This window comes from Notothenia rossii, assembly GCF_949606895.1.
Source record: "Notothenia rossii genome assembly, chromosome: 6".
Taxonomy (NCBI): Eukaryota; Metazoa; Chordata; class Actinopteri; order Perciformes; family Nototheniidae; genus Notothenia; species Notothenia rossii.
The window spans coordinates 51207291-51221822 of NC_136909.1; the positions used below are offsets into that span (position 1 = coordinate 51207291).

At 38.6% G+C, this 14532-nt stretch overlaps 2 protein-coding genes and 1 long non-coding RNA gene across 3 annotated transcripts; 1 reads left to right on the forward strand and 2 right to left on the reverse strand.

Annotated features, from left to right (window-relative positions):
• Positions 1 to 321: 321 nt before the first annotated feature.
• On the reverse strand, positions 322 to 5139 carry chchd1 (coiled-coil-helix-coiled-coil-helix domain containing 1). The gene is made up of 3 exons (XM_079690294.1): positions 4806 to 5139; positions 3980 to 4098; positions 322 to 2060 (listed from the first exon to the last, which is right to left on the reverse strand). Exons 1-3 carry the CDS (start codon positions 4942 to 4944, stop codon positions 1950 to 1952), a joined length of 369 nt encoding a protein of 122 aa, XP_079546420.1. The 5' UTR covers positions 4945 to 5139; the 3' UTR covers positions 322 to 1949.
• A 505-nt stretch (positions 5140 to 5644) lies between these two features.
• Positions 5645 to 10488, forward strand: LOC307045094 (uncharacterized protein). Its single transcript, XM_079690599.1, has 6 exons — positions 5645 to 5738; positions 6848 to 6893; positions 7075 to 7166; positions 8058 to 8168; positions 8428 to 8704; positions 9548 to 10488. Exons 2-5 carry the CDS (start codon positions 6855 to 6857, stop codon positions 8603 to 8605), a joined length of 420 nt encoding a protein of 139 aa, XP_079546725.1. The 5' UTR covers positions 5645 to 5738; positions 6848 to 6854; the 3' UTR covers positions 8606 to 8704; positions 9548 to 10488.
• Positions 10489 to 10590: 102 nt separating this feature from the next.
• Positions 10591 to 12171, reverse strand: LOC307045095. The gene is made up of 2 exons (XR_013809773.1): positions 11619 to 12171; positions 10591 to 11288 (listed from the first exon to the last, which is right to left on the reverse strand). It is a non-coding gene; the product is annotated as an uncharacterized lncRNA (long non-coding RNA).
• Between the last annotated feature and the right edge of the window lie 2361 nt (positions 12172 to 14532).

Here is a 14532-nt window from a genome sequence, read left to right on the forward strand (position 1 = left end):
ACAAATCAGTCATGTGTCACTTGTTATTGCAAAGGGAAATGATAAACATACACCCATCACATGGTCCCTTTGGAAAGAGAAAACAGTTTCTACAGATTTAATTAATTAGTCTCCAAGATATTTCTGGAGCTCTCTCACCAAGATCAATAACTGAGCCCTCCTCCATTTTTAGAATGCATTCTGGGGAAAATAGTGTACACAAAGCATATTTAGCAATGATTAGTTATTTAATTTGTCATTTTGTACTGTGAACACAATTCAGGCTTTAAAGCTGTATGGAGTATGGAAGTGGGGCGCTGTGAAAGAGAGGAAAGAAACAACTGATTGGTCAGAATATTTTATTAACAGTATAAATCCATATCAACCCCACTGAGCTCTGCTTACTGCGAATCTGTGTTTACAGGGTGGTTTTATTTGAACATCTTTTAACCACAGGAATGACGATCCATTTTAATGTGCAGTGATAACGGTAAGCTCCAGGAGCCAAGAAACCAAAGAAGAATAATTGCATCAGATCGAATAATAACATCTCTGACCCGAGAGTCCACTCTGCTAAATTGGATTGAGACAAAATGAGGACACGAGGAGAAAGTCACATTATTTTTCAAACCATAAAACACAGTGTGTTGTGAATACAAAGTCTGCACCATGACGCACTACTGGTGTTTGTGATGAGATCTCCTTAAAGACCCTGTGAAGTGCGCACCTGTGCATGATCTGTTATGCTAATACGTATAGTAATGAGCAAAATTGTCCATTGGAACCCATATCAAAGGATGTTGGAATAGCACGAATTTGACGAGTTTTGAATTTGATGGGGAAATCTGCAGTCGACCTTCGCCTTCGTGGGCGTGGCTTGCGATCTACTGCGTGACGTCACGAGATGGACGCCGCCGCACTGTTTACATTCACCACCGTTCGTTTTTTCTCTTTTTCAAAGTCGAATTTCTCAACGTTTTTGAGCTAGTATTTTCCTGGAAAGTGTGTCGGAGTCGACTGGAAGTGATTGCCAATCGAGAAAACCTGACAATGGAGGCGACAGTGAAGAAAGAGGGATGAAAAACACAGGGGAAACGATGCATTGCCGCTGGCTGTAGTAATGTCAAGTCTGCCGAAGTGGCGATGTTTCTGTTCCCAAAAGATGAAGGTGAGCCTGGCTGGTGTCATTGTTTCGTAGATTCTTTGATTGATCATGATAAATAAAGGCCACTGGTCGATTCGAGAGAGAGAGAAAGAGAGACTGAGAGAGTTACAGGGTTGTCGTTAGCATCTGGTGCTAGCTCGGAGCTAACGGAGATTAGCTGTTTCAACAATAAGGAGAGGGAGAGTGCTCTCCTGTGGGACTGAGAGAGATAACGTGAGCTCAGGGAGGTAAACTGTAGCCTAAGTTATCTCAGTGGGTTTGGTCATCTATGTAAACAAATATTTCCATCTATGTAATATTAGTTGTATAAAATAGGTTAAGAAATCCTTCCAATGTTTTTTGATTATTGAAATATATGTTTCATATGAGTGTTGAGAGCTGTATCCATAAATCTCTTAATGTTGCCCTCAAAGTGCACCAAATCACTTTCCTCATCTATCCTGTCCGAAAAGCTGTCCAAATCAATCATTTCTCTCACACTAGTATCCCTTTCCAAAGTCTCCGCCATGTTTACAATCGCAACTGGGTACATCTTGTGACGTCACAGCCACTATCGTCTTCAACTTCCGTTAGGCTCAGACGACAAAATTAATAATTCATTAATTCATTAATTATGAATTATTAAAAATTATTTTAGCCATGAACAGGCACAATGATATGTACATGCACTTCACTGGGTCTTTAAGCTCCTTCCTTTATTAATGTAATAGATGTATTTGTAGTTCAGCAGTCGGCATCTCCTTAACATCATGACAATCGGCTGCACATTTCATGTCTGTATGAGTTATGCATTAAAGTCTGTTTCCTAAATCTCTGTGCGCAGGTTGGGGAATCTCTTCAGCAGGAGGGTGGCTTGTTTTGGGGGGAGACGCTCCCCCTGCACGCCGCTCAGCTCAGACGTGTTCTTCTTAGCAGCCTGTGAGAGAGGAACACTGTTTGTTAGCAGTGCTTTTATTAAGTAATGGGTAAAACCAAGGAAAACCTTGTGAAGACTTACAGAAAACGTTTGACCTCTGTCATTGCCAACAAAGGGTATATAACAAAGTATTGAGATTAACTTTTGTTATTGACCAAATACTTATTTTCCACCATAATTTGCAAATAAATTCTTTAAAAATCAGACAATGTGATTTTCTGGATTTTTTTTTTCTTCTCATTTTGTCTCTCATAGTTGAGGTATACCTAGGATGAAAATTACAGGCCTCTCATCTTTTTAAGTGGGAGAACTTGCACAATTGGTGGCAGACTAAATACTTATTTGCCCCACTGTATATACACATATGTACATACACAAATTCATTCAAACACAAATTCTTAAATAGAATACAAAACAAGAATATAAACAGTTATGGTTTAGCAGTTTCATCCCTGTACCTTGTGAGAATTGTTTCTTTATACCTCTTTTTGAATAGTTTTATGTTTGGACATCCCTTTAGCTCCTCACTCAAATTGTTCCAGATCTTCACCCCACAAACAGAAACACAAAAACTTCTCTTTGTTGTGCGCACCCTAACATTATTGAATATAAATGAACCACGTAAATAATAATTCCCTTGTCTTTCATTGAACAATATCTGAATGTTCCCAGGTAATTGAACGTTTTTTGCCTTAAACATGATTTGTGCAATTTGGAATTCAACAAGATCTGACAGTTTTAATAATTTTAGTTCTAAGAATAATGGGTTTATATGATCCCTATAGCTGACATTTTTAATAAGTCTTATTGCTCTTTTTTTGTAGAATAAATAGGGATTGTGTTGTATTTTTATAATTACTGCCCCAAACCTCTGCACAGTAACTTAAATAAGGTAACACCAATGAACAGTAAATAATGTAGAGGGAATTTTGATCAAGAATCTGTTTTGCCTTGTTTAATATTGCAATACTTCTTGAGACTTTGGAATGAATATGTTTTATGTGTGGTTTCCAGCTCAGTTTCTCATCAATTGTGATTCCAAGGAATTTATGTTCTTTAACTCTCTCAATGAAAATCCCATCTATCTTAAAGGATGCTAGTGTATTTCTATTTCCAAATATGATTAATGTTGTTTTATTCAAGTTTAATGATAACTTATTACTGTTTAGCCATAACTTTAGTTTGCATATTTCAGCTGTGATCTCTTCCAATAGTAGCTGTACATTGTCCCCAGAACAAAATATATTAGTGTCATCAGCACAAAAAAAAAACTTGAGTACTGTCGATACATTGCATATTTCATTAATATACATAATAAATAGTTTCGGCCCCAATACTGACCCCTGGGGGACACCCCATGTAATCTCCAAATATGAAGAACAACACTCTCCCAGCTTCACAAACTGTTGCCTGTTGGTTAAATAACTCCTTACCCATTCCAAAACAACACCCCTGATTCCATAACGTTCCAGTTTTTTTATGAATATGTCATGATTAATTGTGTCAAATGCTTTTTTTATTTCAATGGGTCATGCAAGTGTTAGGGGAAGGGCTGACCAACACCTTTCCACAGGCCAGACACCAGTTTCATGTAGCTGACATTAAACCGTTTGACAAAAAAGTTAGACTGACTGAACTGATGAGATAGCTGCCATACACAAATGCTGACAATTAAGTGCTTACCATCGCCATAAAAAAATACCCAGAATAAAGTTGTGAAAAATATTTTATCAATATTCAAAAGCCCTAGATTGCAGACAAATAATTGTGTGTACTTTTTAAGTTATACATCAGTGAATGTGGCATTACCCAGGATGCATTGGGAAACTCATTACTTCAGGGTCCTGTAGTATTTCTCAGCATATTTTCATTTGGACATGCTGACCTCTTGCTGTGTGTTTGTGCTGCGGTCAACATACCTGAGCCTCGTCCACGCAGCTGTAGAAGGCCTTCATCTCCGCGGAGCACACACTCTCCACAAAGCTGTTCTGCTTCCAGCACGCCATCAGGACCGAGATCTCGGTGACACACGACGCGCCTGTGGAGAAAAAGACAGCTTTGACTGACTGGAGTTACCATCACCCCCCCGCCCTGTCCGATGATCACTGTGCAGCTCCAGTCAGAGCAAACACACACACACAAAGTCATAAACAGGATGTTTCCTTGTTTTACCTTCTGCTAAACAAACATAACGGAAATTTCAGATTTCCTTTAGCTGCTATGATGCTCCACACTGAGGAAGCTCTAAGGTAGACCTCTGCAGCAGGATACAAACACTTTAAAGAAGTAGATCACGCAAATGACCACTGTGCCTTATTCCCTTTATTATTAACATACTCTGGTTGTATGGTTGATGTGAGATAGTTATGAACAAATTGTTTAGGTGAAAAAGCGTTTCTCTTTGACGATACCAAGCACATCTCTAGACAATAGTAACAAAATGGCTTGGCAGATCTGGACAGTGTTTGGGGTCATTGAGGATGCTGAGTCCCTTTCTGACATGTTCAGGATCAACAATGGCAGTTTTACAACATTTCCTGGTTTACAGGGCTTTCAACTAGACAAAAGAGGCAAGTGTTAGATGGGCGACTGTCAATCAAATGAGGGACATTGTCTCGATGTGTGGGATGCAGGACAAATGATAAAAATGTGCAGTCAAAGCAGGCCACCTGGTCCCATGTCATCCATACTGGATGACCTGATGTTATGAAGTGTGCTGTGAAACAGAGAGCCCCCCCCCCTCACCTCCTCTCTTGACCCTGCGGTTGGCCACCTCGTCCTTGAGGACCAGCGGCTTGTTGGGCTTCAGCACCGGTCTGCCGTGCTGCTTGCTGAGCAGCCGACTGACCTTCTCCTGGAACAGAACACCGCGCTGCGCCGCCATAACCCGTCTGTTCCCGGCCTGACCCGAGCGGAGCGAGAGCCGCTGCTGCTCAGACTCTGTGTGACCGGGAGGAGAGGGTAAACCAACACAAACAAACCGTCTTCAGCACAACGACTCACTCCTTCAACAGGCTCTACTGTGTAGCGCCATGTTTACCGTGAAACCCAATTCAGTGTCGTAAAGCACAGAAAAGTGTACTTCCCTTACGACACATTATGACGACAAGCGGCCAGTTTATGGAATCAAATTAGGGTCAATAATATTCACAAATTATTTCACAGTCTGCAGTTGTATATCACCTGTTGTGCGCATGTGAAAAGATTTTGTGCATGTGTAAAAAAGTTTTGTGCACACAGATATAATTTGCTCGTGTAAAAACATTTTGCAACTGTAGAAATATTTTGTGCGTGTGTGAAAAGTTTTTGCAGATATAATTTGCACGTGTAAAAAAGTTTTGCAGGTGTAGAAATATTTTTTGCAAGGATATTTACAACAGTGAGGTTTCACAAAGTCTGAGATACGGACACACACATTTCCTATCTGTGTGTGCGAACCTGAAGTTACAAGCTACAAGCTGCTATTTACGAGTACGAATTTTGACCCTGTTTTTACGCCTGAGTATGCTAGCCAATCAGCACGTTGCCAACTGACTAGCCAATCGGGACGTAGCCCACTGACCATCCAATCATAGGACACAAGGTTCTAACGCGTTCGTTTTGCTGACCTGCGCCACTTGGAGCGTGCTTGCGGGAGTCAACATGGAGGAACCCGAGGCGAACTCTTGTGGGACACAGGTGGGTTAATTACATGCTACCACGGAACATGCCACTACAGTTTTAATTAACTAACGTTACATCGTAATTAACTAAATATATCAAGACAGCTGTGCGTGCATCCCTGAGTTACTTATATTTTATATTTAACGCTAGCTAGTTGATGTGGTCTTTGCTATTGTCTTAGCTAGCTACAGTCTGTTGGCTAAATTAACGTTTGTTGTTGTTGTGCCGTTTGAATGAGTAACGTTAATGTTAAAGAAATTAATGCAACACTTTTGTCGGGTGCTTCCTGACATAATGCCCCGGGCATTTAATATGGAGAGGAAGGTAACGTAACGTTAGTTAGCCAAAGGTCGAAAAGGTTCAGTTTCCAATCCGACTTGTGTTCACGTCAGCTGGAAAATAAAGCAAGTGAACAGAAAAGGAACGGTAAAGTGGGCTTCATAATAATACGATCTTCATAATCAATAATAAATAACTGTATGGCCTACTCAACACAAATGCTCCTTACAACCCGCTGCAATAGACGATGAGCGATTCATGTTTTCTTAAAAATCAATCAATCATATACTCTACAGTATATGATTGATTTTAAATCAATCATATACTGTAGAGTATATGATTGATTGATTGATAATTAATACATAAATTAATGATTTATGTATTAATTATTTTATTTGTTTAAATATAATTCTATATTTTTTTCATATACTCTACAGTCCATGCATTATACTTTTTTGCATGAAAAGGGCAGAACTTCAAAAGCTTTAACCTGAAACACATGCCTCACTGCTCGAGTTCAGGCCAAAATTAGCCTTACTTCATTCATTTAAAAGACCAATCAGCAATATTTAGGACACAAATAACATATTTATAACAATAAATGCTCTTCCTCAGCTATGTTTTATATAATGTAAACACAAGCAGTATTGTAGCCAAAGATAAACATTTCACTATACATTGTGCGGGTCATCTTATGTAGGCGCCGATCACATCATGTTATTCAGCACAACACCACAAAAAGGGGTCTGGCGATGGACACGAAGATTATTTCAATCATCAAAGGACTTGGTGGGACAAGATGTGGTGTGGATACATCAAGCAATTAATACCTTTTTATTTTGCAGATATGGTATGGTAATATTTGGTGGAATTGATGGATTTTCAAGAAAGGTTAGTGCTTCCTGGAGTTTATTTTACAATTGACCAAAAGTGAATTGATATTAAATGCCATTTTTTAAAGTTAATTATCACGCACATACAGTATGGGGTCAGTATTTAATTCATTAATAGGTTATTTGAGTACTGTGTTTCTGTGGTGCTTACTTTTTCCTTTCTATAAATGCTCTCATAGATCATGTACCTACAAGTAGCCAATAACAACAAGGCTTCAACAGCTCTGCAGTTCTTCCTTGAGGCTGTGGACAAACACGGATTTCCATCCAGGTAACAGGCTATTTCTTGTTTTGTGTGTGTTTTTTTTACATGTAAACATTGGATTATTGGAAATACTGAATATGAAGAAAAATGTCAGGTGCACTTGATACAGTTAAAAGAACACTGATTTGTATCAGTCTAGGCCATTTTATAAAAATAAGGTAGACTTTTGTCACGGCAGCCGTATTGACATGAACTAGCAGGTAAATACAGGTTAAATTAATTAAGTTGATTAAGGTTCCATTCTATTTAGTGCAGTAGAGCCTTTCCAGTGAGCCAACATGCACAATAGCAGCACCCTGACTGTTTGATCTGAATGGAACAGAACATTAATTAGTATCACTGGTAACACCTGTGTTTACCCTACTATTTTATGTCAAAATGGCTGCTTTTCAAAAAGGTCTATAGGCCTACATGATCAACAGATTTTTCACTAAGTTTTACAAGAAAAGTTGTAAATTGATAGTTGGGGATATAGTGCCTATTAAGCAAAGGCCCAGGAAGCCCTAGCACCCCCTATATGTCATTTCTGAAACAACACTTTACCAGTGATGACACTTATGGGTATGGCCTTAGAATGAGATTGGATTATTCATTCCTTGTTTATATTACTTTACATGACCTCGTGACATATTCCCAATATTATGTGTAGGTCTTTCCAGTGATGTGCCCATAAAGAATGTTTCAGTCTCATACTAAAACCTCTTGTTTCTGTGGTAACAAAATATTTAAAACTGCTGGTTCCCTGGGGGATTAGCCAGGAGCCAATAGTGAAGCTTGTTAAATGGCTATAGCTGTACTTAGAAAACTGGAGATACAGCCAGCTCTAAGAGTACAGAGATTCAAATTTCACATTGTCAAATTACTTAACATGGTATCTGTATGGTTGTACATGTCAAGGGTCAGAGGAGACCAAGGTGTGGAAAATGTGGACATTGCCAGACATATGTTTGACGTTCGTGGGTGCGGCAGGGGAAGCTTCATCTCAGGGAAAAGTGTTCATAATCAAAGGTAATATCAGTGTATGGTTGTAGCTTCTGTCATAAAGCTTTCGTTGGTCAAAATATCTTTTGCTAGTGTATCGCTTAATAGTGACGTGCTGCCATTAATTATGGTGCTAAAAGTTGTTGCTGAGATTAATGTACATATTAGTGTTATTAGGGATGGGGAAAAATCCATTGAGTTACTATTTGCATTTTCTGCAACGTAAAGGTGTGATAATTGTTTACGGACTGCATTTATTCATTTATTTTTGTCAACTGTCTTTCAGGATAGAGCGCCTGTGGCGTGACGTGTGGAATGTCGTGTCAAGTATTTATTACGATCTGCTCCACAGCCTAGAGGAGGATGGCCTGCTCGACCCAGCAAATTGCACACACCTTTTCTGTGCTCAGTATGTCTTTCTGCCCCGAATTCAGGAAGATCTTGACACATTCACAGATGGCTAGAATAACCATTCACTCCGAACAGAACGTAACCTCACTCCTAACCAGCTGTGGGAAATCGGAAAGAGTCAGAGCCCTGTCAGCCCTCCTGACAACTTCGAGGTAAAGGGGAAAAACTGTTTTGTAGTTCTGTGTTTTATTCACCATTGTGGAGGAAGCCAATGTTAGCACACCTTGCTTTCTTTTAGAAGTCATAACAATGTTAGTATTTGGTTATATGTTTATTTGACAAAATCCTTACACTGTTCTTAATATTATAATGAAAATGCAACACACGGGAACTGGAATTTAGCCTACCAGGACCACTGTGTTTCACTTTACCAGGCATCTTCCAATAGTACACAGCAATAACCACATGCATAATCAGGCTACAGCAGAATTACAATTTGTGTCAAAGCCAACAATGGGCTATGCAACACAATGTAACATTGAGTTTCAGTTGCATAGAATAGTTTTGTTGATATACAAAGACATAGGCCACAATCCGAAAAATGTAAAACTAATGAAAACAACTACTGTTGTAGTTGTTTTCATTTTATTTTTCTTTGAATTTGTAGGCCTCAAAAAGAGTATTGCAGGAAAATAGATGCTGACTTCTTTCACTGGTAAATTAACACCTGAAAACTGCAATGAATATGCAGTGCACTAGTCTATTTAGTCTGTACAAGGATAACATTTAAACTAAATAAATGGCTTAATAAATTACAGTTCAGTAATGCATGTCAAGTGATTGAAATCTAGTTTAGTGTTCATGTCAAGATTGACAAAACAACAATTTAATCAGTGGGGTGGAAATAATTTAATAATAAATAATGGACTGTATTAGTAATTTAGAATTTGTATTTGTTGGGAGCCAAATGATTTCTAGAAAAGGTTCCTGACCACTGTTTTAGGGTGTCATCCCATGTAATTATTTTAACAAACCCGATTACTTTTTTATTTCAGGGGATCCATTTTCCAGATGTGGAAATTGCAGAAAATGGATCAAATTGGAGTACAAGTTCCTGAACTGGCATCTCCCCTGGGCATCGAAGAACTGGAAGGACTGAATCAACTTTTTAATCCTACTGCTCCTTCATTGTGTTTTGGGGCAGACATCTATAGTGCTGTAGTTCACTACATAGAGGGTGTCCTTGAATCAAGTCAGGAAGCATAAGGCACAATGCATACTAACTTTCAGCAGTGGAAGAAGTATTCAGTAATTAGTTGCATATAAATCCTTTATATCCTGTTGGCTAGTTTAATCTCCATCAATGCATCATATTCTATAAGATCATCATGTGTTTGTATCTTTGTCTCTGTCCTGTGAAAACCACGTATCTCTACAAAGTCAGAAAAACAGCCTGTTTTCAGCTTTGTGACGACTACTTTTCAAGCTGATCCAAGAGGCTTTTTAAAGAGTTTATTTAGCTGAAGAAGAATTTAAGTAACACTTCATCCTTCAGTTGATCACAAACATTCAACACCAACACATCTGGAGATACGTGGTACTTTTGTGGGGGTGGTTGGGTAGAGGATGATGGAATATATATATATAGGGCATGACTGTTATATTCTCATTTTGAAAAGGAAAATAAATGTATTTCAATTTTAGAGGCCTACTTTATTTGTAGTAACCTGAAATGTTACTCTTAGAATAACATGGCTTTCCACTAGCTAATGCAGTTCCTTGTTACATGAAAGATACTACAGTAGTAGTATAGTGTTCTATTTTAGAACTCACAATAATGTCCCTACCTTTCATCCTGACATTGACTTCTTTTCATTCCGCTACGACTTGAAAAAATCATTTTCAGAGACTTCAACCTGCATTCAAAATAGTCCCCGGGGAAATGTTTACACAGCAAATGATCAGTTCTGTGGTTTATGAATGGAAATGACTTTGTTAGCCGCAGAACATTTTAAGGTATATAATATAATAATTCAAATTTTGATTGTTGTGAAAAATGTAAAATGTGGGTAAATTGAAATGAAGCAAACATCCAAAGTCACTGGTCAATGGTTTATTTCTTAGAATCTTTGGATACAAGAGCTGTAGGATTCAAGTAAATACATCAGCAATAACAAGTACTGTAATAGACCATTTTCTAAATATTGACTCTATTAACAGAATGAATGATGCCATTGGTTACAACTACCTGAACCAGGTGCCAGAACTACATATGGCACAATCCAAACAGCCCTTCCAACAAAATGCAGTACAAAAAGAGTACCAGGCAAAGGTTATAGTATCTGTCACAAAATGTCATGTTCAAGTTCAATTTTGAGCTGACCACTGGAACAAATGAAGTAGTAATAATCTCAAAAGGTTTCGTTTCTGTGAGTCGATATTCTTAAAATGGAGATCTCTTTTCAGGTGAAAGAATACCAAAGACAAAATCCCTTTTTACACCAATGAACAAAAGCAGAAGCTCCATAACACTGAAACAATGTTTTTTTTGCAACAGAATCATACTGATGAGCAGTATCTAAACTAGACCAAAGCCTGTAACATAGGTTGCAATGCAGCTCTCCACATGCTTTGAAAAGTCCTCATAGTTTTGGAAGTGCCCAGGTACATGCAATGTGCCAAAACATGTGGAAGACTTCAGGTACGCCCCCTTCACAACTCGGACCTTCAAGGTGTCTGTAGGGATTTCCCACCCTACCCAGAATTTTGTCAGCTGTTCGAGTTGGGATGGAGAGGCTGCATTCAAAGACAACAAGAGGTTGTGGAAATACATCAAATAAATGACATTTGCGTTTTTAAAGATGAGCTGTATTTTACTGCTTTACCATGTTGTTTTATATATAGGTAAATGGAAATACTTTGTTGGGATAGTACTGAGCCCAAAAAAGGAGGGTGGCACAAAGTAGTATTAGCAAAGACCACATCAACTAGCTAGCGTTAAATATACAATTTAAGTAACTCCGGGATGCACGCACAGCTGTCTTGATATATTTAGTTAATTACGATGTAACGTCAGTTAATTAAAACTGTAGTGGCATGTTCCGTGGTAGCATGTAATTAACCCACCTGTGTCCCACAAGAGTTCGCCTCGGGCTCCTCCATGTTGACTCCCGCAAGCACGCTCCAAGTGGCGCAGGTCAGCAAAACGAACGCGTTAGAACCTTGTGTCCTATGATTGGATGGTCAGTGGGCTACGTGCTGATTGGCTAGTCAGTGGGCAACGTGCTGATTGGCTAGCATACTCAGGCGTAAAAACAGGGTCAAAATTCGTACTCGTAAATAGCAGCTTGTAGCTTGTAACTTCAGGTTCGCACACACAGATAGGAAATGTGTGTGTCCGTATCTCAGACTTTGTGAAACCTCACTGTTGTAAATATCCTTGCACAAAATATTTCTACACCTGCAAAACTTTTTTACACGTGCAAATTATATCTGCAAAAACTTTTCACACACGCACAAAATATTTCTACAGCTGCAACATGTTTTTACACGAGCAAATTATATCTGTGTGCACAAAACTTTTTTACACATGCACAAAATCTTTTCACATGCGCACAACAGGTGATATACAACTGCAGACTGTGAAATAATTTGTGAATATTATTGACCCTAATTTGATTCCATACCAGTTTAGGTGCTGTCGTAACTCTCACAACTTTAGTAAGACACGAGCAATCCGACAGTAAAAATGAATCAGTGAAGTGAAAGAATATGACAATAATTATAACAACAACAATATTAATATCATAATATAACAATAATCATAATAATAATCATTGTAATTATTATTATTATTAGCAGTAGTAGTAGTAGTAGTTGGGTCAATATCACAGACCCAGAATAAAGTCACTTTGGTGTCCCCATCAGAATCACTCAGTTATCATGAACATGTAGCAGAATAATGAAACTCTGAGGTCTTATTATAAAAGGCCAAACATTTACACACATAGCAGTACAATGATAGGTCTCTTGAAATGTGTTTCCTTCATTTTATACCTTATTTTTTCATTGGATCTACAGGATTTTGGCATGTCCCACACACTTCACTGCTAACTACAGTGTGTGTAATAAGTGGTTAAATGATACTACATTTTTTTTTAAACGATATGGTTTTATTGTCCACAACGAGTTATTTGATAACACGTCATTTTGATCATGTATATTGTAGCGTCTCGCTACAGGAACACAGGGAGGCTTAGTTTGATCAGATCACATGTTACTGTTGGCCATAACCACGCCAAAACAATCCACTAATCCTGCCGTATAGAGAACCGCAGTGACGCGTTGTAAAACCCGGAAGTAAGTTAGCATTTTTAGCACTTCTGGTTCCTTCCTCAAAAAGCAATGCATTTTTTCCATAGGGTTTTGGAAAATAGCTCGAAATAAGGTCTGTGGTTGACACAAATTTAAGAGATAGATCACGTTTTGTTCTACGACATTAAATACATCAGCAGTGACCCCACTGGGGATTTTTGAAGAGTTTACGTGTCTGAAAAACGATGGTTGTTACAGAGTGGCTGAATAGGACTACAGAAATTGTCGAGGCCGTTGTACGTCATTACGCCGAACACGTAAACACTCCTGCTAAGTTTGTTTTCCGCTGTGTTCTGCTTGAAAGCAAGTACCTGCCTATCTTTAGTATCTGTATATCTATATCAGACCGCAACATAAGTAAAGATAATGAATACATCCTATTAAAACCTGTGTGGCTTATATGATAAGTCTAATTCGTACAAGCAGCATAACTTTTCACCATGTAACTAAAGATTGTAGTCAGGGAAATCAGTTTGACATATTGAACTAATAACAAATCACCTCTGGCTGGCAGAGAACTCTCTGCTCCATAGCTTCTCTTGGACGTAAAATCACATTTTACATTTATATTCAATTTAATATTCCATCCCTCACATACTTTTGTATATATAATAACTTATATTTTGTTTTTCTTGTTATGCTGCTGCAACACAAACATTTCCCAAATTGGGATAAATACAGTAATATCTTATCTTAATTAATTAAGAAATATAACTATTATAATTAGTGTAGCAGCCGACACCTATTTTCAATATGGATTAATCTACTATTTATTTCTTTAGTTCAATTTTCATCTATAAAAATGTCAAAATAGTGAAAATGTTCACGAGACTTATCAAAGTGCAAGGTTATATCTTTAGATGTTTTGTTTTAGCCTATGTACTGTATGTCTTAATGCTCTTACAGTATATGTGACGGTGTGACTTCCATGAAAACTAATATTTTATATCTTCCCAACAGACGAGCTGACAGGAAACCTAACACTCTAATAACCACAACATTGCAAAGGCGAGTAAATGTAAATTAAAAACCATTCACAATTTTTTTATTTCTTCTTCCTTGCAGTGAGGTGAAGCTGACCTTGCACTTGGTGCCAGTAAGGATGTTCCTCACGCAGGCTGAATGTTTCTCCTTCCTTACTGACACAGAAGCCCTTGATTTGCAATGCTTCACTAATTGTCATTTCCCTGGCTCCGTAGGGACACTTTACCTCCAGCACAGCGGAAGACCCTACCAGACTATCTGGAGATGCCACCAACATTCCTGATAGGGAGAGCCACAAATCTGACTCATGGACCTGCATCTGGGTTGCAGTGGTGAATGCCCTGACGCCCTCACATTCATTCATGGTCCCCCACTGTACAGACAAAACACCATCAAGGGCCTGTTGTTGCCCTAGTACCCTGGCAATAAAGGAAGCAGTCACACGCGTTGACCTCAGGACAGCTCCAAAGTTGCTGGCAGTCAACCTTCCTTTCCTGAACAAATGCCAGTTTGGGTTGGTTCGCTGACCAGTGGTAGCCACCTGAATTGCCCTCTGTTGCTCTTCAGACAATGCCATGCTTGCCACTATTGCCTCAGGTCCCTGATGCCCAACAGATTTCATAATTTCAGGAACATTAAGTGTTTCCAAGCTGTAGTGTTCCTCTTCTGACTCGGGGGAGAG